The 26133-nt window shown below is 38.7% G+C and overlaps 1 protein-coding gene across 5 annotated transcripts in view; it reads left to right on the top strand.

The window, feature by feature from the left end:
* The window catches only part of PALM2AKAP2 (PALM2 and AKAP2 fusion), a 553253-nt gene that overhangs the window by 106911 nt on the left and 420209 nt on the right, over positions 1–26133 (top strand). For all 5 annotated transcript variants that reach the window (XM_036741809.1, XM_036741813.1, XM_036741812.1 and 2 more), the window contains exon 2: positions 6860–6940. In XM_036741809.1, the coding sequence (XP_036597704.1) occupies positions 6860–6940 (81 nt within the window). The remainder of the gene's footprint in view (positions 1–6859; positions 6941–26133) is intronic.

The raw sequence follows: 26133 nt of genomic DNA, 5'->3' as shown, positions 1-26133 counted from the left end.
TCTGTTATCAAAAATAGTAAATGAGAAAGTTATTAGCTCAAATGAAGTTGGCAGTAATTTTTAAGTTACACTTACTTGTAACTGCTTGTATTCTCCTCCTAAGAAAGAATTAGCCATTGGAAAGTAAAGCCATTTGCATCTTAAGAGATCTGTCTCAACCTGAAGTGTGCCCAAGAGAGATGGACAAAAGTTAGAATTATATGAGATAATTTGACTAACAGTAAACGAAGATTTTGGTTAGGGGAGCGCAGAAGGAACCAAAGCCTCTTTAAAAGTTTCCCGAAAAGGAAATAAATAATTAATTAAAAAATTTTGGAAATACTTAGGAACTTTGATTAATAAAATAAGCAACCACAATTCTAAAAAACTCACGAGGAAACGTGGTACTTGACCAAAAAAAAAGGTGATGAACTCAGAGTGCAGATTGTTACATACTTTTTCTGGACAAGGCCAAAGCAAGATTTGTTTTACTTAACTATACATCTTAGAAGGGGTTTGTTTTTATTTTTTGTCTGAGGAGGGATGAGATAAGAAAGAGTGGGCAGATTTTGGTTAATTGAAAAAAATTATATTTAACATAAAAGTTCCCCCCAAATAAAGGATGTTTTAAGCACTGCCTAAAAAAGATTGTAGCACTATTTATGTAGAAGGGATCATATTCTCCAGCTTCCTCATTTTATAGATCAGAGGATAATAAATTTAGATCTAAGAAGGACCTCAAAATCCAGATATGTAACATTTATCTAGCCTTTTAAGATTTGCAAACTTATAAAAATACAAGTCATTCCCCAATTGATAAATGGTCAAAGGATATGAACAGGCAATTTTCAGACAAAGAAATCTTAGCTATCTAGAGTCATATGAAAAAATGCTCCAAGTAACTATTGACCAGAGAAATACAAATTAAAACAACTCTGAGATACCACCTCACACCTATCAGAGTGACTAATATAGCAAAAAAGGAAAATACTGAATGTTGGAGGAGCTGTAGGAAAACTAGGACACTAATGTACTGCTGGTGGAGTTGTGAACTGATCCGACCATTCTGGAGAGCAATTTGGAACTATGCCCAAAGGGCTATAAAACTCTGCATATCCTTTGATCTAGCAATGCCACTGCTAGGTTTCTATCCTGAAGGGCTATAAAAATGTGCATTCCCTTTGACCCAGCAATACCACTTCTAGGGTTGTATCCCAAAAAGATCACACAAGTGGGAAATGGACCAGTATGCACAAAAATATTTATAGCAGCTCTTTTTGTGGTGGCAAAGAATTGGAAATCAAGGCGATGCCCATCAGTTGGGGAATGGCTAAACAAGCTGTGGTATATGATTATAATGAAATATTCTTGTGTTATAAGAAATGACAAGCAGGATGATTTCAGAAAAACCTGGAAAGACTTACATGAATTGATGCATAGTGAAGTGAGCAGAACCAGGAGAACATTGTACACAGTAATAGCAACATTGTTCTATGAAGAACTGTGAGTGATTTAGCTGTTCTTAGCGAGACATTGATCCAAGATAGTCCCGAAGGACTAATGATAAAACACACTATCCACCTCCAGAGAAAGAACTGATATTGATTGAAGATAGACTGAAGCATGCTATTTTTCACTTTCTCTCTCTCATTTTTTTCTTTTATTCAAGTATTTCTTATACAAAATGATTGATATGGAAATGTTATACATGAGTGCACATGTATAACCTATATCCAATTGCTTACTGTCTTGGGGGAGAGGAGAAGGAAGGGAGGGACAGAATTTGGAACTCAAAGCTTTAAATAAAAATGTAATTTTTTTTTAAATTTGCAAAGTTCTTTCTATATATTACCTCATCTGATCCTCACAACAACCCTGTGAGGTACTCTTATCTTCATTTTATAAATGAGGATGCCGAGGGCTAGTGGGGCTTCTACTTAAATAGTAAGTATCTGAAGTAGGATCCATACTCAGATCTTCCTGACTCCAAATCCCAGTCTTTAGCCTAGGCCTACACAACCTGCAGCCTACCAAAGGATTTTGGGAGGCCCACAAAAAATGTAGAGGATATTTTCATGGGCCACCTGAAATTCTTTGGCAGGCCACAGGTGGTGAAGACCACTTTGGCCATTATGCTACCTATCTGCCTAGGCTAACCCCCTTACTTGATAGATAAGGAGACCAAGGTATAGGAAGGTTAGATTTAGATTTAGAACTAGACAAGGAAATTGAGGTCCATGGAAGTTAAGTGATTTGCACAAGATCACACAGGTAGATGAAGAAAATGCAATCTAGAAAAGGGAAGTCACTTCCTGGGCTAAATACAAGTAGCCGGGGCTAGAATGAAACTCTCCTAACTACTAGTCTAGTCATCATTTCCACTAAAATACACCACCCTTCATAGGTTTCCATTTTCCTCCTAAGCTTTCCCTGAAAGACATTCATTCTGATGTCGTAGCTAGAGACCTGGCCTCAGAGTCAGGAAGAACTTGTCTCAAAAACTGTTTTTCTTATTAATATTTTTTTGTAGTTGGGCCCTTTACCAGTGTTAGACTCACTCCTGGGAAACAACTGAACATTTGCCCAGTGGCCTGTTGAGTAACTTGAGCATTTACAAGTACTTTGACAGTGAGGGTAATGGAGCCAGAAATTCTGCCTAGCCACTTGGCAACATGAGAATATGGCCTGCCTCTTTTGTGGAAGTGGTCTGATCCACCTGCATTCTGACTTGTTGGAAAGATACAGCAGTATCTTTCCAACCTTACTCCTTCTGTAACTACAGTCAGGTTAGAATCACACTGAGTTCCTCTAATAGGTGAATCTAGGCCATTAATGGAACCAGTACCTCCAATCTAAATGAACCTTACTCCTTCTGTAACTACAGTCAGGTTAGAATCACACTGAATTCCTAATAGGTGAATCTGGGCCATTAATGGAACCAGTACCTCCAATCTAAATGAACCTTACTCCTTCTCTAACCACAATCAGGTTAGAATCACATTGGATTCCTCTAATAGGTGAATCCGGGCCATCACAAATAAAACTCTCATTAACTTTTTTTTAATGTCGTTTGAAATTGACATTGAAGCTCTCATGGAATTTCTGCTTTGTGTAAAACAGAAGAGTAACACATTATTGGACTTGTGGTATACATAGGATTAAACTGTATTAAGACAGATGCCATATTGGGATCTGGGGACTCTGGATTTAGAGCTGGAAGAAACCATAGAGTTTGTCTTCATCCTCGTTTTTCAGATGAGGAAACAAAAGCCTGGAAAGTTTAAACAACTTACCCAAGGTCATGCTGGCATAAGGGACAACAAAGATATGAACCCAAGTGTACTAGTTCCAAATCCATTCCTCTTTCTGCTGTGCCATGTAATAAATACAAAGCGAAATAGTCAGTAGTAGCTATGAACATCACTCATAACCTTCCTGAGAAAGAGCTGTTAAGATACTATCTCCAAGAGTATTATCTTTCATGTTTTATGCATATCCCTTCTTGCTTTACAGACTGAATGCTAAAATCTGGTATTTATCTTCTCTCTTGTCTTCCCCTTGCATAAAATCAGCTTTAACTATCACCTATAGGAAAATAACTGACAATTCTTTAGCAACAAACCCAAGCCCTCCCTTTAACCTTAGTGTCTTATCTCCAAGCAGCCTACTGGACTTTACTGTCAGAGTGTCCTTCCATGACCTCAAGAGCGAGGTATCTAGGGGCACCTGGGTGGTGCAGTGGATTGAGCACCAGCCCTTGAAGTCAGGGAGGACCTGAGTTCAAATGTGACCTCAGACACTTGCTATCTATGTGACCCTGGGCAAATCATTTAACCCTGATTGCCTCAAAAGAAGAAAAAGAAGATTGAGGTACCTAAAATGAATTGTTTTCCCCCGTTGATCTCCCAGCGGTTGTCAATAATATATATGTTAGTAGAGACTTAATAATAGATGGAGTAAGGTCTTGGAGTCAGAAAGTGCTGAGTTCAGGTCTTGCCAAACAAGATAATATTTTTAAAGAACTTTACAGAGTGCCTGGCACATGGTAGTCACTTAATAAATGCTTTTTCTCTTCTCTCCCCTCTGATGCAAAAGCTGGACATCAGCACAACACTAAAGTTGTCCATTCGATATCCCTAATTCTCAACATGACCTGTCCACCCCCTTTCCAATCATAAATTTTCTTGGTGATTTTAATTCCACCCCTTGCACATAAGTCATAATTGGAAATAAGATGAAAACTACTTTTGTTTGCCATCATGGCCCTTTAGATTATTCACAACTTCAGTTTTTGAGAGATTGTGGAATTCTAACATTCTCGACAGCATAACATCATTGGGAGTAGTCCTTGAGTGGCAGGGCTTTCACTTTAATAGCCAGAAAATCTAATGTGTTAGTAAACTGCCCTAATCTGAAGTTCTAGTGTGTCACCTTGCATGTGTGAATAAAGGAAAATATTACACTGCAGTGAGCTACTCCGAGCAGTATTGGAAACCAAACCAAAACTGCAGCACAATGAAGCCCATTCCATTTTTAAATTCGTTCAACTCAAATTCTTATTTTAATGATTTCAATTGAGAAGTAGTAGAAAAGTTGTATATTTTGATGATTAGATGATTTTTCTATTAAATATATTTTAAAATTTCCAAGATAAGTAAAAGAAAGCATCTTTTCAAATATTAAATGATTACAAGATTTGAGCTGACACCAGTTCAGGTCATAACCATTTAGTACTTCCTAATGAGTAGCTATAGCCAAAAAACATCACTCTATAATGACCCTTCTGGTTATTAGCCTTTTCAAACTTAAGTAGGCTGTTTTTAGACCATACTCACCAAGCCCATACTCTAAGCCTTTTAAACTTCAAAGGACCTCACGTGCATTAGATTGGCAAAGTTGACAAAAAAAGGGAAAATGACAGACATTGGAGGAGCTGTGGGGAAAGAGGAGCATTGCTGTAGTATTGGTGGAGCTATGAGTTGGTCCAGCCATTCTGGAAAACTATTGGAAGTTTGCCCCTCACATCACTAAACTGTACATACCCTTTCATCCAGCAACGCCATTACTCATTCTGTATTCCAAAGAGATCAAAGAAAGAGGCAAAGGACCCGTATATACAAAAATATTTTTGGCAGCTCTTTTTGTAGTGGGAAAGAACCAGAAACTCAGGGAGTGCCCATCAACTGGGAGATGGTCAAAGAACATGTGGTATGTGAATGTGGTGGAACAACATGGTGCTGTAAGAAATTATGAAAAGGATGGTTTCAGAGAAACCTAGGAAGACTCTAATGAACTGATGTAGAACAAATTTGGACAATAACAACCCTGTAAAATGAAATTGAAAGACTTAAGAATTCTGATCAGTTGCAGTGACCCACCACAATACCAGGTGATCACTGATTAAGCACACCACTCACCTCCTGACGGGCTCAAGGTGCAGAATGAGACATAAATTTTTGAACTTGCCCTATGTGGAAATTTGTTTTGTTTGATTATTCATATTTGTTACAGGGGCTTGTTGTTCTTTCCTTCTTTTCCCCTAAGGAGTAGGTAGAAGAGAAAATAAATACTTATTAAAAAAATATGAAAGATTCGTTAAACTTCAAAAGGCCTCTTAGAGCTCGTATGCCTGTAAGCATGCCCTTTACAAACCTAGGTTCACCTTCATACCAACTGTTGGTATCGGATTATGGAGAGGTATTTTGTTGTTGGTGGTGGGTACTTTCAGTCATGTCCAACTCTCTGTGACCCCATTTTGGAGCTTTCTTGGCAGATACTAGAGTGGTTTTGCCATTTCCTTCTCCAGCTCATTTTACAGATGAGGAAACTGAGGCAAGCAGGGTGAAGTGACTTGCCTAGGGTCACACAGCTAGTAATTGTCTGAGGTTGGATTTGAACTCATGAGGATGAGTCTTCTTGGTTCCAAGCCCAGTGCTCTATCCACTCTGTTACCTAGCTGACCTTAGGGGAGATTGCCAAAATTTCTGGTTTTTTGGACTGGACCTGTGATTTCATTGGAATAGGGAAATTCTAATGAGTAAATTCCATCTACCAATGCAGGTCAGTAATTACTCCACAAGGTATTTTAGGCTGAGAGAGACTTGCCTAAGGTCACAGTACAGTCAACTTGAACCCAGGTTGCCCTGACTCCCAGGCTACCTTTCTGTCTACTGCGCCACACTAGCATTACATACAAAGTTTGGGTTTTTTTAATAGTTGGAACCTAGAGTAATGGTTGGAACCTGGAGTTCCTTCATTTATTATAATCCTCAAAGGCTGGAATTATCAAACACCTGTTCTGTCATCTCTGTGGTAGTTCAATGTTGTTCCTTCGTGGATAAGTATTTTTGGTAGCTTTGCCCACTACAATTAATTTTACTTTATTGGGAGAGGGAGCAGGACTCTGTAAATGTGAAGATCATCTTGCCTGGACTGAGCCTAAACCGTGGAATTTTCCATTATTTTTTATCTAGCATATTTGAAATCTGCAAGCACCCCTGTCTTTTATTATTTTTCATCGAATAAATCACACTGTTCAGTAATGTTAACAAAAGACTCAGAGCATGACTGGGGAGGGCATAGGATGGGTTAAGGATCTCCCCTTTTGCTCTGTGTTAAAGTGGGGCTTCTTGGTCTAAGGCTGAGTGAGGAGGATGCCTCCCACTTGCTGAACAAGTAGCTAAGCCACAGCAGACACGTTCCGAGAGAACTGCTATTTGCAACATGCTTGCACACAGAGGCAGGTGACATTGCGTGTGTGCCTAGCATCCCTGGAAGCATGAGTACAGATGTTCTCTGCCTCTGTTTCTTTTTGCTATTTTAAAATCCCTGGAACCAACACCTACCCGGTCTTATAGCCACTCTCACTTTATTTTTAAAGGAAAAAAGGAAAAGACAGACTGAAATAGAAGGCAAGAGGCAGCAGCTTGAGGAACAGATCCTTCAGCTGCAGCATTCCAAGGTAAGAGGCTGGTGCCAGGAAGCAAAAGCTGGCGAAATCTCTTCATTATTAGACATGCAGATCACACGTTCAAAAAGCCAGGAAGAACCTGCACTGACATGAAGGGGATTTCAGGGACAGGGCGGGGTCGAGTTCATTATAAAATCACCACTTGGCTTTTTCTTGGGTGTTTCTCAAATGCAGTGAGTGCATTGTTAGAGGAACATTTGGATTTCAGCTAGGATGAAGAGATGACAGTGTGCATGTGGACAGGGTGGGGGAGGATTTCTAATTCGGCTTTATGCATGCATATGAAGTACAATTGTTAAATAGCTATATTGGGTAGGAATACTATATATTGAGAGCATATAGTTCCAATGTGACACCGTCCGTATGTTTATGCTTTCAATGTATGTGTATGTGTGTGGGTTTGTTGAAATATACTTACAAATACATTTAACACAATAATGTTTTGTCTTAAAGAGGCACTTTGAAATAAATAACTTCTTGATGTCATAAAGGGAAGGTTGACAATTACTGATAAAGAGGATTACTTCTGGTCATTTCACATTAATGCCTTTTATCTGTTTCTAAATCGAGTGTGATCATTTTATATGGTAAAATGTAGCTCATCAGAGGCGGGATTGGTGGTGTGGTACAGATTTCACTGGTACCCAAAATACGTTTTTCTCTCTCTTGCATCATTCAGCCAAAAAAAAAAGGGAGTGAGGGTGGGGAGAGGCAGAATGCATTTTTCCAACATAATACATTTAAGCACTGTAATTGATTACAGCCTAGGCTAAAGGTCTGCCACTGTCCCCTAGAACCTACTGGTGGCAGAATGTTGCCTCCTGCATTATCAGAGAATAAAGCAACGGCATTCCTGTGGAGCAGCATGAGTTGCCATTTCACAGAGATTGCGATTGGCTCTTTAGCAAAATGTTTCCACTGCTCACCCCAAGTTATTGCCATGTCAAATATGGCATCATCTCTAATGGACTGTGTCTTATTTATCTATTTCCCACAGTGCCCCCAGAATACTGCATTGTAAATAGAAGACAATTAATAAAAAATTTTACATTAAATTTTGTTGAATAAGTGTTGTTGGATGCGATAGTGACAGGAGAGTTAGTATTGATTTACAGGATATTTCTCTGTGTGTGTACATTTAACAGGGTTGTGCCTCTTTTCCTGCCTTTTTTATCTGCCCCCTAAAAACGAAGTTGTGTTTAATTTCCCATACTGGGATTTTTGACAAGCTAATTACTGATTTGAGAAGTTACATGTAAATGTTTCTGTCTAGCATGGTTATTCACTCCTATGCATTGTTAAAAACTATGCCAGAGATTTTTTAAAAATGCACAAAGAAGATATGATAAATGGAGAATAATATATGCCAGTCTAGTGGATAGAACACCAGGTCTGGAGTCAGGAAGACTCATCCTTCTGAGTTCAAATCCAGTCTCAGACACTTACAAGCTGTGTGACCCTAAGCAAGTCACTTCACCCTGTTTGCCTCAGTTTCCTCATCTGTAAAATGGGCTGGAGAAGGAAATGGTGAACCACTCCATTATCTTTGCCAAGAAAACCCCGAAAGGGGCTAGGAAGAGTCACACAACTGAAAATAATTCAAGAACAACAACTCCCTTTTGGCAAGCCATCCTTTTACAAATCTTTTTTTTCTTTTTGAAGAAGTTACTGTACTTTAGAATTATAGAATCTCCAGACTAGCAGGAACTCAGAAGTCCAATATCCACTCTATAACATCAGAAAAGTGATCACCCAACTAACTTTCAGTGAAGGGGAACCTACTACTTCCCAAGTCAGCTCCTTTTGCTTTTGGACAGCTGAAATTGTTAGGAAGTTTTTTCTTACTTTCAGGCAAAATTTGCTTCTTGTTGGCTTTCACTCATGGCTTCCATTTTCCACATAAAAACAGAGATTGTGTCTGTTCCTCTTCGTGAAGTATTCTCTAGGCTAAATACCCAAAGTTCCTTTAGCCTATCCTTATATAATGCAGTTTTATATCCCTTCCTCTGAACTCATTGGATATTCTCAATATCCCTTCTAATTACTCCAAATGCAATCTGAATAGAGTGGCAGTATCACTTTCCTCACTTTGGACAACATTAATATAGCCTAAAATTTCAGGAGTTTCTGTGACTTCCAGGTCAAAAATAAACTCTTGGGTATTTTTTACATGTGCTATTGGTTAGCCATGCCTCCCTCATCTTCTGCTTATACAGTTGACTAAGAAAAATGTTTTTATTGATGTCTTCTGTTTTACATCTTCATAGTTATCCTCTGTATTCCTCCCCCCCGCCAAAGAATCATTCCCTAATACAAACAGTATTTTGTACAATTGATTTTTAACCTAAATGTAGACTCTACATTTATTTCTATAAAATGTCATCTTTCTAGATTTGACCAATTGTCCAAGACTGTCAAAATTCTGGTGTTCAGCATTCAGCTCTCACTTTTAGCTTCTTACCATCTGAAAACTGGAGGAATTTTTCATCTGTGCCCCCACCCAAGTCATTGCTAAACATGTTGACCAAAGCAAGGTCAAAGACAGATCTCTTGGAGTGAATAGTCCACTCTAAACCTACCTCCAGGGTGATATCAATCCATTAATCACTGTGGTTAAGGTTCAGCCATTCGACTCAAATCTGCCTACTGTATTAACATAAAACCCTTGCTGCTCCATCATATCCATGAGGATATAAGGAAAGACCTTGTCAAATACCTTGATAAAAACTAGGTGTGCTATTTCTATACCATTCCTTCAATTTACCAGGCTTGTACTTGTCCAAAAAAAATGAAGTTAGTGGGTTATGATCTGCTTTTGAAGAGCTGATCATAAAACTACCCTTTAATAGTAAGGTCTAAAATGTTGCCAGGAATTTCATTCAAGCTCACAAGTGTTGGAGGCAGCATAAAGAAACAGAAAGCGGGCTTTGGAATCTAGAAGACCTGGGCTTAGGTTCTGCTTCAGATATATCCTGGCTTAGTGACACTAGCTTAATCATTAACCCTTTAGTGCTCCAGCAATCCTTCAAGATTGTAGGTGCACATCCGCATTAGTAGAAGGACTTTTCTCTGACAGAAATTCTCTCTACTATTGAAATCACAGGGCAGTTAGGTGGTGCAATAGATAGAGTGCCAGGTCCAGAGTCAGGGAGACTCCTCTTTGTGAGTTCAAATCCAGCCTCAGATACTTACTAGCTGTATGATGCTGGGCAAGTCACTAAACCCTGTTTGCCTCAGTTTCCTTATCTGTAAAATGAGCTGGAGAAGAAAATGGCAAACCACTCCAATATCTTGAGACTGAAAAATAACTCAACAATGAAATCACAGCTCCATTCTCCTATTCCTATCCCTTTCAAGCCCATAGTTTTAAGAATAGACTTTCTTCTTGTTTTGAAAATCAAGACATTTACCTATATTGTGTACAATGTGTACACGACTCCCATTCCTCAGAATTTTTAAAAAAATTAACAAAGAATGGAATCATTTGTACCTTCCCAAGATTCCTGGGTGACAAAAGCATGACCAAGAACATTACTCTCTTCTTAAAGACAACCTAAACACACTTAGCAAGGGCAAGCCAGCTGGCTAAAGTCACATAGCTTACTAGTCAAATCCAGGTCTTAAATTTTGGGCCACATCTTTCAATTTTGCTTCCTTATAAGTGAGCAAAAATTAAAAAAACTCAAAGAAATTCAAGAACTTTACTTGAAAAAAAATGCAAATGTCTTTTTTTCTCCTTCCTGTGTTGAGGAAGAATGAGAGGAATAGGATTAGTTTCTAGATATAGAAATGCCATAGTTTTATACAATTGTTTTATACAATGTTTATACATCGTTGTTTCTGGTTTGTTTGGAGAATCGGATTGAACATAGTAAAAGCAAGATTCCAGCATACTTTGTGGACTTCCTTGTTGTCATTTGGTTTGTTTTGTCGACCTGAAAGTTTGGTTAAAAGAGGCAAATAGGCTAGGTTGTATATAAATTTATATTGTTTATTCCCTTAAAGCTAGCAGATATATGTATACACGGAGCCAGAATGTAAATTCTGACTGCCTGATAAAAGAATGAGAAATCTTTTATACATTTTAGAACAATCCCAACTCAGGATGTCTATGTCACTCAAATTCATGATCTCCATATGTGTTTAACCACAGCATGAGAAAGGAAGTTTCTTAGTTGAATAAGACAAGACAATTGACAAAGTGTCAATTGAAATTACAGTCCTAGGATATCTGTGTTTTCCCCTGTATAACATATGTTCATAGGATGCCAAGATAAGAAAAGTCCCACTATTCAAGACAGTGTCTGGTCCCAGGCATCCTGTCCCTTAGTGGTTACAAATAGGAAGAATGCTCCTGGTCAGCCTCATCTCTTAAAGTGGTGGATACAGGAAAGGGCATTTTTAGAGCAAAGCAAAGCATATCTGGTTGATTAGTTCAGGCTTGGGCCTTTACTGAGGTTTAAATGATCTCAAATGACTATCAGTTTCTAGAACTCTCCCTGACAATGTCAAACACTTTGTTGGCCCTTTAAACAATAGTGGCACATCATGCCATTGTCTTCATAGAACAGTCCACACATGATAGCCCTTTTCTTTTCCCATCTTGAATTGTGAGAATAATTTAAACTATTTGCTACCCAAAATTATATTTTCTCGACCTTTACTGAAGTTCGGCTGGACTTTTCTGCTACTTCATACAGTTTTTCCTGCCTTTTTCCCCCAATGGTTTGATTTTTTACTACTTGGAAGAGTTTAGTGTCATCTACTCAAAGAGAATCCTTTGCATTCCTTATTCCAGTTGAACTTACCAAAATATTTTAAATAACACTGGTCTTAGCAGGAAATATGGAATTCATTGTTATTAGTGAACTCTAAAGAAATAGGGATAGAGGGAAGGGCTAATTTACCTACTCCTTCCAATCTGTCAATCAAGAAACTCTTTTTAGCACCTGATATGAGCCAGGCACTGTACTAAGCTGGGGGTAAGGGGTGGGGTGTACAAAAAGAGGCAAAAGACAGTTCATACCCTCAAGGCAGGGCAGCTAGGTGATAGAGTGCCAGGCCTAGAGTCAAGAAGACTCATCTTCCTGAGTTCAAATCTGGCCTCAGATACTTACTAGCTGTGTGATCCTGGGCAAGTCATTTACCTCTGTTTGCCTCATTTTTCTCATCTGTAAAATGAGCTGGAAAAGGAAATGGTAAACCACTTCACCATCCAAATGGGGTCAGGAAGAGCCAGACACAACTGAAACAACTAAATAATAACAACAATCCCTCAAGGAGCTTACAATTTAGTGGGGGAGACAACATGCAAACAAATATATACAAAGCAAGCTATATACAGGACAAACAGGAAATAATTAAAAGAGGGAAAGCACCAGAATTAAGAGGGTTTAGGGTGACATTTTAGTTGGGACTTAAGCCAGGGATGTCAGTAGTCAGAGCAGAGGAGGGAGAGTATTCCTATGTCTAATACAGCTTTCCAAACACACAAAAAAATATTAACTACAATCCTCTATCAGCTTTCACTTTACCTTCAAGACTGTTTTCCAGTGAGATAGGAGTTAGGACAGTACTTAGGATAATATTTTGCTCATAGTAGGTACTTAATAAATACTTGTTCCCTTCTTTCTTCCCCCTTCTCAAATTATTCTTTTGGCTTTTGCCTAATTTATTTGCCCAGGATCTTCCTTATTTTGTGTTTCCCTAGTCATCTCACTTTTAAAGCTTTATCTTTAGAAAAAAAAAAAAAGATACTGATGTGGTTTGGGGTTGCTGGGAACCTGGAAATGTCAGGGTACAAGGCAGAATTGCCTGCAGCAAATTCACACACTCAAACGGTCTTCCAGTCAAATGGCAAAGTTTATTGTTTGATTCCCAATGAACCTGCAAATTCATGGATGGTGCTAATGCTTGTATACAAAATGAACAGTGAAAGGATCTGGGTTGGATTAAGGAGTGGTAAGAAATTTGGGGTGGGCCAAGTGCTACAGTGAAAGGAATGTCTAGCAAGCTAATTAGGTGATCTAGGTGAGCTGGTGTCTTGGGGAGGAGCCAGTGATCTGGGCTACTGAAATATATGAGGAAATTCAGTGACTGGGTTGCTTTCAAAGATGTGGTCTTTTTCTTTTAGGGGTCCAGGTCCCATCACCCCATCAATACTTTTCACCGCTTTGTTATTTGACCAGCTAACCATGCTCAATTTTAGTCTGAGAATTGGATATTTATCTGTTTGCCTGAATATTGCATATGTTGTACGTGGTTTCATGGAAAGAACACAAATCATAGCTTTGCTACTTCCTTTGTGACTTGGGGCAGGTCTTTGCTTCTTTGAGTTTTCTTATCTATCAATGGTGTTGGGGGTTGATTAGAGTGCCACCAGAGTTCTTTCTATCTCCAAATCTAAAACTTCTATGATACTGGCTGCTAAAGTCAGTAAGCTTGTAGTCTGGGAACCTCACCAGGAATGGAGACAGCAAAGCAGCCAGCTGTACCTGTGCTAGGTAAAGTGAACATGCATACTAATCACTTCTTTCAGTGATTGTTTACCACCATTTCAGCCTTCATTTAGACCACACCTTCATATGCATAATAATAGGCTAGAAATATGCCTTGAAAGCTCACTGGTTTTTCATCCCCTTCATTAACTAGAACAAATTAAATGTCAGAACACCTTACTGTGAAGCAGAAGTATTTTCAGTCAAGCCCTTGACTCCATTAAGATTTCCAAAGATAAAAAGGAAACTTTAAGAGTATCATTTGAAAAAAGTACCTGAGGGGAAGACACTTTCCACAATTCCTTTGCTGAAGGGTGTGTGTTGGAGGATAAAGGAGGGATCCTATGGGTGTGGAACATTGCATATATTCTCAGATTTCTTTTGTATTGATCAAGTTGTATTGATTTTCCCCCCTCCTCTTTTACTTTTTTCTTTTAAAAAATACTTTGTTATTATATGATGGCTCTCTTACTGCAGGAGAAAGATACATGGGGAAATTTAGTTAATGCTAAACACAAAAGCTATCATTGAGTTTGTAAAAAAGCATATATAGTACCACTTTAGTAGCAGAAAGTATAATGGGGGTCATTTTCAAGATCTATGTACTCCATCCTTTTCCCACATGAATTGCATCCCCTATGATAGATAGTTATCTTTTGAAAGCTTTTTTGTTTCATTCTGGTTGCAGATTATGACTTTTGTATAAAGACATGTAACAAAAATATTGTTCTTTTTTAAAAAGTGCATCAGGGTATCCTATACAGCCCTGTTAGAGGGGCTGCTTTCCCCTGGCTATAATAGAATTTGGGGGAGACAATCATCCAACATTCTATTCTACCCCTTATTCTTTGTCTAAGTCCTGGAGGACCAGGATCGTGCCTTCACTCATCCCTTCAGCCAAATCGGCTCCCACTCCCAGCTCTAGCACATAGTCTCAGTCATTCAAATCTTAATGTCTTGGTTAAATAAACATTTTAATTAGATTTGCTAAAAGCCTGGTTAAGCCCCAAGCATTAACAACTCAAATCAAAGGAAGGTGACATTCTAAACTCTAATCAGCTTCAGCTGCCAAAGCAAACTGGACTTTTTAAGTTAGAGTCCTATTCTGTTCAAAAAAGAGATAACCAGGAACTTCATTTGTTTAACGAAATCTCCCATCACTGCACCCTGTTGGGAATGAGGAATTAAAATAGTTAATCACTCTACTTAACTCTTTAATAGGTACTATAATGCAGAGGCTTCAAACACACAACACTCCCCAATGAGTTTGAGCTAGATTCAAATGTGATTTGGATAGATTTCACAGATAAATAAAAATATGATACAACATAAGATAATGTTAAAATGTGGTTTTCTAAGTCATTATGCAGCCTGCAGATGACTTTTCTTGGGAAGGATGTTGTTGTTTGTTGTTCCTCCTCTGTTCTTGAAGAGGACCAATAATATCAGGAAAGTGATGTCTTGACTTGCAAGTAAATTGGATTTAAGTGAGGCAGGGCTGTGCAAAGTCATCAGCCTCACTCTCTCTTCCAGAGTCACCTGATTCCAGTGCCTAGACAGGATGATTGACAATGCCCAGGATGGAATGGAAGACCTTGGCCTTTTTAAGCTAAGGTCTTTCCCAAGTCTCAGTTTTCTGAGTATTACCCATTCACTAAAGGCTAAGGAACAAATGAGGTAAAAAATGGCCATTTTGCCTTCACAAAATAAACAGTCAGGGAGAGGAAGACCCTCCAAAGTTTCAGGCCAGAGCCAAAACAAGTGCTATTCACACTCACTCTGAGCCATCAAAAGCCAAACAATGGGCAGATGAAGCTTGGGCTGGAACCTATTATTGGCCAATCAGTGAGAGCCAGAGTGTTTTGGGTTTAACAGCATAGTCAAATGCCTCCATTTGAATCACTATGAACTTTATTTTTAAAAAGCCTGGTTTTTCAGAGCTATATTTCAAAAAATCATAAATGAAAATTACATGAGACAAAAGAGTTAATTGTCCCAGTTAAAAAAAATGGTAGAATAACTAAGTGGGGGGAAAATCTAGCCCCCAAACCCCAAGATACCTTGCAAGTATATATGATCAAAATTTATATTCCTTTGGAAAGAGCATCCACATGTAAGGGTATGACTCTCCATGCGGACAGAGGAAAAGAAGAAGGATGAGAAGGATGAAGAGGATGAGGAAGAGGAAATAGCAGCATTGCCCAACTGGAACTGGCCTGTTGGGTCTCTCAGTGGGGCAACTAGTACTCCCCACAGATTGTTGTTTGCCCTTCATTATGAGAGAGGACCAATGACATCAGGAGGATGTTGTCTTGACTTGCAAGCGAGCTGGATTTAAGTGCAAAGTCACTAGCCCTGTTCTGTCCTCTGGAGTCATCAGGGTCCAGTGGCAAGATGTAGGTCAGGAGGACCAACTGGGCAGGATAGCTTGTACTAGACACCATTAACTGGACACTTTAAGCTGCTTTCTTCTCTGTTGGCCAGTGCCTCCCAGTTTGTTCAGTCCACCTCATTTGTGGGCCTCTGTAGGATATTGATGTGGGGAGCCTCTCAGCCCAGCTTGGAAGGCTTGGAAATGGGAAAAGATGCTCCTCATTGCTTCTGTTCCTCTGCATATTAACTCTTCATAGCTTCTTCCATATAGTGATACATGTGACTGCATCATACATAGCTCCCTAGAAACTAATTTTCAGGATCCATGTAGTCAAAATCCTTTTGGAAGATGTAATCTAGACAGAGAGTACTTAACTATCCAGATATTGGCTCAGTGCCTTTTGGGGGAAATTGGTCTGTATGTAAAAGAAAGGGGGGGGGGATCCAATTCCATCATTTCATGTAGAACTTTTTGTTCTAAACTTTTTGTCAGGAAAGCTAAGCCTATGATCATTGGTTTTCAAAAATTTAGACCAGTGGTATCAAACACAAAAAGAAACAGATCTATGCTCTATTGTATTTTTATTTATTTTGTTAAACGCTTCCCAAATACTATTTATTCTGGTTTGCAGGCTGCTTGTGGCCCATTTGCCTCAAATTCAACACCTCTGTTTAGACAATGAGGTGACTCACAAGAATTTATGGTAGTGATGGTTCCTTTGCACAGAAGAACCCGTAGTCTATTAACAGCTCATAATTTCTCAATACTTTAGCTTTATAGACTGCTTTCCTTTAAGAAAGATAATACAAATGCCATTGGGCAGCTAGATGGTGCAGTGGATAGAGGACCAGTCCCAGAGTCACAAAGACTCATCTTCCTGAGTTCAAATCTAGCCTTACTTACTAGGTGTATGACCCTGAGCAAGTTACCTCACTCAGTTTCCTTATCTGTAAAATAAGCTGGAGAAAGAAATAGCAAATCACATCACTACCTTTGCCAAGAAAACTCCAAATGGAGTCATAAAGAGTTAAACATGACTAAACAGCCACAAATCCCATTTAAACCCACTTTACAGCTGAAGATTGAGGCTTAGAAGTGACTTGCTTAAGGGTCACATAACAAGTAAACAGAAGGACTGGAATTTGAAGTCAGGTCTTTTCACTCCAACTCTTGTACTCTTCCCTCTGTGCCACAATACATCATAGTGAGCTCAGCTGCTGTATAACATAACTTGAATGTGGAAATTCTACTTTTTACTTTAGTGAGTGCTAAAGCCAACAACTTTTCACCAAAATAAATAAACTCTCTTAGTAAAGACAAACAAACATAAATAGCATAGCACTGAAATTAGGTTCTAATATTATGATACCATCATTCACTTTTCTAAATATTTTGTAGGAGTCTTATTAGTTTTCACTAGCAGGTTATCATAAATAATTTATATTAAACAACCCTTTGGTCATGAAAATAGATGGCGTACAATTTTTGTTGTCTTGATAATTTTGTCCTGCTTTGATTCACTTAATTTGTCTAATTTGATTGTACAGTGAATGGGCTGGCAAATTATACTAGTCTCACTTTGTATTTGGCCAATCACAAATTTATTTAGCACGAAATTGAGAGCAAATATTAAGAATTATATGAAATATTAAATCCATTAGTTCCTGTGACCTCAGCAATCTGAGAACTTCAAGGAACATAACCCAACTGATTCTTTAATTTTCCTTTTCTAGAGTTTCATCTATACTTACTGTCCAAGTAACAGTTCAAAGTGAGGATGCTAGAAAAATACTCATGTTGGACATGATAACTACTTTTTAAACAGACTACCTGTCAATTTCGGCTAAGCTAACTGGAAATTTGTGATAATTCTTCTAGGGACTAAAGTTAATGAGAAAAAAGCGTTCCTTAAGCAAATGTTATGAACAAGATTAGAGGGGAAATGTGTGAATTTTTCAAGAGTTTACATTGTTTTCCTATGCAAGTCACTTAACCTTTCTGTGTTTGAGTTTCCTCATTTATAAAAGCAAGATAATAATAGGACCTTCCTCCCAGGGTTATTGTAAAGACAAAATCAGATATTTCTTATAAAATGTTTTGCAAACTTTAAAGCATTATATAAATGTTAGTTATTATGATGACTTTGTGCAAAGCATTGTGCTATGTGCTAGGGAATAAATAAAACTGTCTCGGTCCCTGCCTTCAAGGAACAGACATTCTACTAAGTGAGATAAAACGTGTGGTTTTGTGGTTGTTCAGTCATTTCAGGTGTGTTTGAGACTGTAGCTCCATTTCAGGTTTTCTTGACAAAGATACTGGAGTGGGTTGCCATTTCATTCTCCATTAAAACATGTACACAGTTAAATATAACAGCCAGGTGTAGTGGCACATGCCTGTCATCCTTGCTGCAGAAGAGACTGCAGCTAGTGGATCACCAGAGCTGGGGAGTTCTGAGCTGCAGTACATCTAACATGGATCAGGGCCACTTACCTCTGTCCCAGTGGAGTGAATCCCAGGGAACAGAGGGTTTCCAGCTTGCCCAAGGAAGGGTGAACTAGCCCATGTTAGGTTCTGTACTGATTAGTATTGCAGTCCTGCCTGTGAGTGGCCCCTGGGCATAAATGACAGTGGTCTCTGCCCTCAAGAAGTTTCCATTCTATAGGCTACTGAATGTATGTGTGGGGGCGGGAGGGGTAATGGGAAATAAAGCTAGAAATATAGATGGGAGCCTCATTCTGGGGGGCCTTAAATAACAGGGGTAGGATTATGTTTTAACCTGGAGAGAATAAGTAATCATTGAAAGTTCAAGTTGACAATTTTCTTTACTTTTTACACACAGAAATACCTCAGCTATACTGTGGGCTCAGTTCTAGACCACTGCAAAAAGCAAGTCACATGAATTTTTTGGTTTCTCAGTGTATATAAAAGTTATGTTTACATTATAATGTAGTATATTAAGTATACAATAATACTATGTCTAAAATGTACATACCTTAATTAAAAATACTTCATTGTTAAAAAATGCTAACCATCATCTCAGTTTTCAGTGAGTCATAATATTTTTGCTGGTAGAAGGCCTTGCCTCAATATTGATGGCTGCTGACTGATCAGAGTGGTGGTTACTGAAGCTTGGTATGGCTGTGGCAATTTCGTAAAACAAGACAGTGGTGAAGTTTGCCACATTAGTTGACTTTTCCTTTCATTCGAATACTTAGAGACCATTGTAGGATTATAACTTGGCCTAATTTCAATATTACCGTGTTTCAGGATGGCTAGGCTGGAGGAGAGAGAGAGACAGGAATGGTGGTAGGTAGAGCAGTCAGAAGATACATAATATTTATCAGTTAAGTCAGCCATCTTATATGGGCAAGGTTCATGGTGCCCCAAAACAAATATGATAGTAACAAAGGCCACTAATCACAGATATAATAATAATGAAAATGTTTGAAATATTGCAAGGATCACCAAAATGTGATGCAGAGACACAACATGAGTATATGCTGTTGGCAAAATGGTGCTGGTAGACTTACTTGATGCAGAGTGGTCATAAACCTTTGATTTAAAAGAAAATGTAGGCAGACTTCTGGGATCCAAGATGGCAGAGGAAGAATTAGTAAGTCAGTCTTACACTCCCTTACTGACCTCTGAAAGCCCAGAAAATATCACCCCAGGAAAATCCCTGGAACAGCTGAGCCAGCAGAAAGAGGGGTGCAGCAGTCTTGTAGTCCAGGAAACTTGGGGGATTAACGGGAAAGGCTTGTCTTGCTCTGGGGGAAGGGGAGCAGTACAGGATGGGAGGCATCCCAGCCACCCTGTGGCAAACCTCATTTCAGCAAACCAGGGGAGATCCTGAGTCCCAGGGTGGTGGAGCAGGCAAGTGCCAATACCAGGACCTCCAAGTGCCTCAGTACAGGTAGGGGAACCCGTAGACACCAGCTTGGAAAACCACCACGTGCAGCCAAATCTCCTGGTGCTTCAGCACAACTTCAGAAAGCACAACTCAAGAAGGCACAGCTCCAGGCTGGCAGGCATCCTCCAGCAGCCAAACCTCAAGTGCTTTAAAGAAGCCCAGGTGAGCAGGTGTCCTCCAGGGGCCAGCATCCCCACCCTCACCCTGAGAGTTCCAGTGTTGCTGACCCCAGCCAGCACCAGGTAAATTGCCAGACCCCTACAGCTTCCAGCTGCCAGCACCTGAGGCCCCAGCTCACAAAGACAGTGACCAGGTCTTGGGCTCCCAGCACAATAAGCTTGGGTCAGTGCCCCCTGCACTCCAGCAGGAGAGCTCAACTTGAAAGTGAGGAAATGGGCAAACACCATGACCAAAAAGCAGAAATGGACAAGAACCATAGATTCTTATTGTGGGGACATGGAATATCAAAGAAAAAATTCAGAAGAGGACAGCATTGTCAATATACCCAAATCTGAAACCTCAAAGGGGAATATGTACTGGACTCAAGCCCAAAAAGGCTTCATGGAAACTCAAGAAGGATTTTAAAAGTCAAATAAGAGAGGTAGAAGAAAAATTGGGAAAAGAAATGAAAACAGGGACTCGCTTAAGCACTCCCCCAAGTCCCTCCAAACACCTGTAAAAAATTACTCTAAACAAATTCTAGAGCTACAGAACCCATGAAATAACAGATGGAAACAAGTCGCCAGCCTAAGATGGCCTAGATGGTCGCTGAGAAGACTCTATTACACCATGCTGGGAGCAGAGTGCAGCCCAACTTGGGCTTCACTAGAACAGATCAGGCCAGAGTAGAGCAGGCAGAGCAGGCCTCAGCATCCTGAATCACTGACAGTGTGGCAGTTACCAGACTTCTCAACCCACAAATGCCAAGGACAAGGAGCAGGTCAGTGGGAAAACTGCTGGGTATGGGTGACGGACGTGCCCAGTGCTGATCAGAGCAGGAATGCAGAGATGGCTTTGCTGGTTGCTGAGGCAAGGTTCTCTTGCTTTGCTCTGCTTGGACCTGGGTCAAAGTCCTGGTTGGTGGTTCTTGGGGGAGGAGGAGCACTGGTGTGGCAGAGCCTTGTGGTGGCTGTAGAAAGGGAGTCCTCCTGGTGGTTATATGGCAGAAAAGGAGTGCCTGCACTCAGACCAGAGCACAAGCCAGGAGAGGAGCATCATATCACCTCAGAATAAAAGTAGCTCTGAAAACAGCAGCACAAAATCCCTGAAGTTTGGGACAAGGAACTCCCCACTCTGAAAGCGCTTATACCCTGACAAAAAGCTCAAAATTCAAGTAATTGGCTGGAAAAATGAGCAAGCAGCATAAAAGGAATCAGACTATAGAATCTTTCTTTGGTGACAAAGAAGATCAAAACTTACAGCCAGAAGAAGTCAACAAAGTCAAAGATCCTACATCCAAGCTTCCAAGAAAAATACAAATTGGTCTCAGGCCATTGGAGAGCTCAAAAAGGATTTGGAAAAGCAAGTAAGAGAAGTAGAGGAAAAATTGGGAAGAGAAATGAGAGTGATACAAGAAAATCATGGAAAACAAGTCAATGACTTGCTAAAGGAGAACCAAAAAATACTGAAGAAAATAACACCTTAAAAAATAGACTAACCCCAATGGCAAAAGAACTCCCAAAAGCCAAGGAGGAGAATAATGCCTTAAAAGGCAGAATTAGCTGAATGGAAAAGGAGGTCCAAAAGACCACTGAAGAAAATACTGCCTTAAAAATAAGAATGGAGCAAGTGGAAGTTAGTGACTTTATGAGAAATCAAGAAATTATAAAACAGAACCAAAAGAATGAAAAAATGGAAGACAATGTGAAATATATCATTAGAAAAACCACTGACCTGGAGAATAGATCCAGGAGAGATCATTTAAAAATTATTGGACTATCTGAAAGCCAAGATCAAAACAAAAAGAGCCTAGACATCATCTTTCAAGAAATTGTCAAGGAAAACTGCTCTGATATTCTAGAACCAGAGAATAAAATAGAAATTGAAAGAATCCACTGATCACCTCTTGAGAAAGATCCAAAAAAGAAAATACCTAGGAATATTGTAGCCAAATTCCAGAGTTCCCAGGTCAAGGAGAAAATCTTGCAAACAGTCAGAAAGAAACAATTTGAGTATTGTGGAAATACAATCAGGATAACACAAGATCTAGTAGCTTCTACATTAAGGGATCAAAGGGCTTGGAATATGATATTCTGGAGGTCAAAGGAGCTAGGATTAAAACCAAGAATCACCTACTCAGCAAAACTGAGTATAATACTTCAGGGCAAATTATGGACTTTGAATAAAATAGAGGACTTTCAAGCATTCATGATGAAAAGATCAGAGCTGAATAGAAGTTTTGACTTTCAAATACAAGAATCAAGAGAAGCATGAAGAGGTAAACAGGAAAGACAAATCATAAGGGACTTACTAAAGTTGAACCATTTTGTTTTCATTGCTACATGGAAAGATGATATTTGTAACTCATAAGACCTTTCTCTGTATTAGGGTAGTGGAAGGGAATATACATATATATAGACAGAAGGCACAGAGTGAGTTGAATATGAAGGGATGATATCTAAAAAAAGTAAAGTTAAGGGGTGAGAGAAGAATATATTGGGAGGAGAAAGGGAGAGATAGTATGGGGTAAATTATCTCACATAAAAGTGGCAAGAAAAAGCAGTCATAATGGGAAGGAAGACGGGGCAGGTGAAAGGGAATGAGTGAATCTTGCTCTCATTGCATTTGACTTAAGGAGGGAATAACATACACACTCAATTGGGTATCTTACCCTACATGAAAGTAGTGGGGAAGGGGACAAGGCAGGGAGAATGATAGAAGGGAGGGCAGATTGGGGGAGGAGATAGTCAAAAGCAAATACTTTTGACAAGGGACAGGGTTGAGGGAGAAAAGTGAATAAAGGGGGACAGGATAGGATGGAGGGAAATATAGTTAGTCTTTCACAACATGACTATTATGGAAGTATTTTGCATAACTGTACATGTGTAGCCTATGTTGAATTGCTTGCCTTCTCAAGGAGGGTGGGTGGGGAGGGAAAAAGGGAGAGAATTTGGAACTCAAAGTTCTAAAAACAAATGCTCAAAAAAAGAGTTGCTTTTACATGCAACTGGGAAATAAGATATACATGCAATGGGGTATAGATATCTAACTTGCCCTACAAGAAAATAAGAGGAAAGGAGTTGGAGGGGTGTGGGGTGAGAGAAGGGAATGCAGACTGGGGAAAGGGGCAATCAGAATTTATGCTATCTCGGGTGGGGGGGAGAGTAGAAATGGGGAGAAAATTTGTAACTGAAAATCTTATGGAAATCAATGTTGAAAACTAAAAATATTAAATTAAAAAATTGAATTGGCCAAATGGAAAAGGAAGCACAAAAGCTCACTGAAGAGAACTCCTTAAAAAGTAAAATGGGCCAAGTGGAAAAGAGGTACAAAATCTAGTAGAAGAAAACAATTTGTTAAAAATTAGAATTGAACAAGTGGAAGCTAGTGACTTTATGAGATGTCAAGAATCAGTGAAACAGAAACAAAAGAAGAAAAAAGAAGAAAATATAAAGTACCTCATTGATTAAGCAACTGACTTGGAAAATAGACCCAAGACAGAGAAATTAGTAATTACTGGTCTACCTGAAAACCATGATGAAAAAAAGAGCTTAGATAGCATCTTTTCAGGGAATCATTGAATAAAACTGATCTGAAGTCCTAGAACCAGAAGGTAAAATGTTCATCAAAAGAATCTATCAGTTACCTCTTGAAAGAGATCTGAAATTGAAAACACCAAGGAATATTGTAGCTAAACTCTAAAATTACCAGGTCAGAGAAAAAGTACTGCAAGCAGCCAGAAAGAAACAATTTAAATATCGTGGAACCACAGTCAGGATTATGCAGAACTTTGAAACTTCTACATGAAAAGATTGGAGGGTGTGGAATATAATATTCTGTAAGAGAAAGGAACTTGGATTGCAACCAAGGATCAACTACCCAGCAAAATTGAGCATAATCTTTCATGGGAGGAGATAGACATTCAGCAAAATAGGGGACTTCCAAACCTTCACGATGAAAAGACCAGAGCTCAACAGAAAATTTGATCTTGAAGTGCCAGACTCAAGAGAGGCATAAAAAGATAAACAGGAGAGAAAAAAACAACAATATGCTATTAATAAGGGCAAACTGTTTGCATCCCTACAAGGGAAGATGACACTTGTAACTCTTGAGAATTGTAACATTATTACAACATTTAAAAGGAGTATACATAGGATGTGGGTATAAATTGACTTTGATGTGATGATAAAAATCTAATTAATTGGTGCAAAGGGATTTTACTGGGAGAAGAGGAAAGGAGGAGGCAGACAAGGGTAAATTATATCACATGACGAGGCACAAAGATCTATTACATTAGACAGAAAGAAAAGAGGGAGATGAGCATTGCTTGAACCTTACTGTCATCAGATTTGGCTCAAAGAGGGAATAACATAATTAGTTAGGTATAGAAATCTAACTTACTCTATAGGAAGTAGGAGGGCGAAAAGGAAAGAAAAAAGAGGGAAGATAGATAGAAGGGAGGGAAGAAGCAGTAAGTGTAAAGGGGAAGAAAGGGCAGTGGGCTGATAGAAGGGAGGGCAGATTGAGGGAAGTGGTGGTGGAAAGCTAAACTCTAACGAGCAGGAAAAGGGAGAGAGGAGAGTGAAAATATAAACAGAGAGAGAAATAGGATGGAGAGAAAGACAGATAGTAATTATAACTGTGAATGTGAATGGGATAAACTCTCCTATAAAATGGAAACAGATAGCAGAGTGAATTAAAAACAAGAATTCTACAATATGTTGTTTACAAGAAACACATTAGAAGCAGAGGGATACACACAGAATAAAGTTAAAAGGCTAGAGCTGAATATATTATGCTTCAGTTGAAGTGAGAAAAGCAGGGGTAGCAATCCTGATCTCAGACAAGGCGAAAGCAAAAATAGATCTAATGAAAAGCGATAAGGAAGGGAAACTACATCCTACTAAAAGGTACCATAGACAATGAACTAATGTCATTACTAGACATATGTGCCCCAAGAGGTAAAACATCCAAATTCTTAAAGGAGAAGTTAAGGAAGTTACAAGGAGAAATAGACAATAAAACTGTACTAGTGGGGGACCTCAACTTCCTCCTCTCAGAAATAGATAAATCTAACCACAAAACAAACAAGAAAGAAGTTAAGGAGATGAATAGAATTTTAGAAAAACTAGATATAGTTGACCTCCGGAGAAAATTGCATGGGGATAGAAAGGGATATACCTTTTTCTCTGAGGTACATGACACCTACACAAAAAATTGACCACATATTAGGGCATAAAAACCTCACAGTGAAAGGCAGAAATATTAAGTTCAGATCATGATGCCATAAAAATGACATGTAATAAAGGAGCATGGGAAGATAGACCAAAAATTAATTGGAAATTAAATAATCCTAAAGAATGAGTGGGTCAAACAACAAATCATAGAAACAATCAATAACCTAATCCAAGACAATGACAATAATGAGGCAACATACCAAAACTTATGGGATGCAGTGAATGTGGTTCTTAGGGGAAGTTTTTTATCTCTGAAGGCTTACATGAATAAAATAGAGAAAGAAGGAATCAATGAATTGGGCATACAACTAAAAGAGCTAGAAAAAGAACCAATTAAAAATCCACAATTAAATACCAAATTAGAAATTCTAAAAACCAAAGAAGAGATTAATAAAATTGAAATTAAGAGAACTATTAACTAAGAAAGAAAACTAAAACCTGGTTTTATGAAAAAAAACAATAAAATAGATAAACCTTTGGTTAATTTGATTTTTTTAAAAAAGAAGAAAACCAAATTTATGTGACTCACACACCATGTGACTCAGGCTCCATGTGACTCAGGCTGTATCACAGCTGTCAGCTAGGCCAGAACTCAAAGCAGGTCACATAGGCCTATTAATGGATGGGGAAGATCTTCCTATTCCATTAACATTACAACTTTATGCCTATGTATTTGACAATCTTAGTGAAATAGATAAATATTTCCAAAAATATAAGTTGCCTAGATTAATGGAAGAGAAAATAGTTTACTTAAATAACCCCATTTCAAAAAAAAGAAATTGAATAGGCCATTAATGAACTCTCTAAAAAAGTTCCCATGGCCAGATGGGTTTATAAGTGAATTTAAAGAACAATTTATTTAAAGAACAATTAATTCCAATGTTATATAAGCTTTTTGGGAAAATAGGCAAAGTCCTACCGAATTCTTTTCATGATACAAATATGTTGCTGATACCTAAACCAGGAAGAGCCAAAAACAAAGAAAGAAAATTATAGACCAATTTCCC

The sequence above is a fragment of the Trichosurus vulpecula genome, chromosome 1 (assembly GCF_011100635.1).
Source record: "Trichosurus vulpecula isolate mTriVul1 chromosome 1, mTriVul1.pri, whole genome shotgun sequence".
Taxonomy (NCBI): domain Eukaryota; kingdom Metazoa; phylum Chordata; class Mammalia; order Diprotodontia; family Phalangeridae; genus Trichosurus; species Trichosurus vulpecula.
This window is presented reverse-complemented; position numbering and strand designations above follow the sequence as displayed.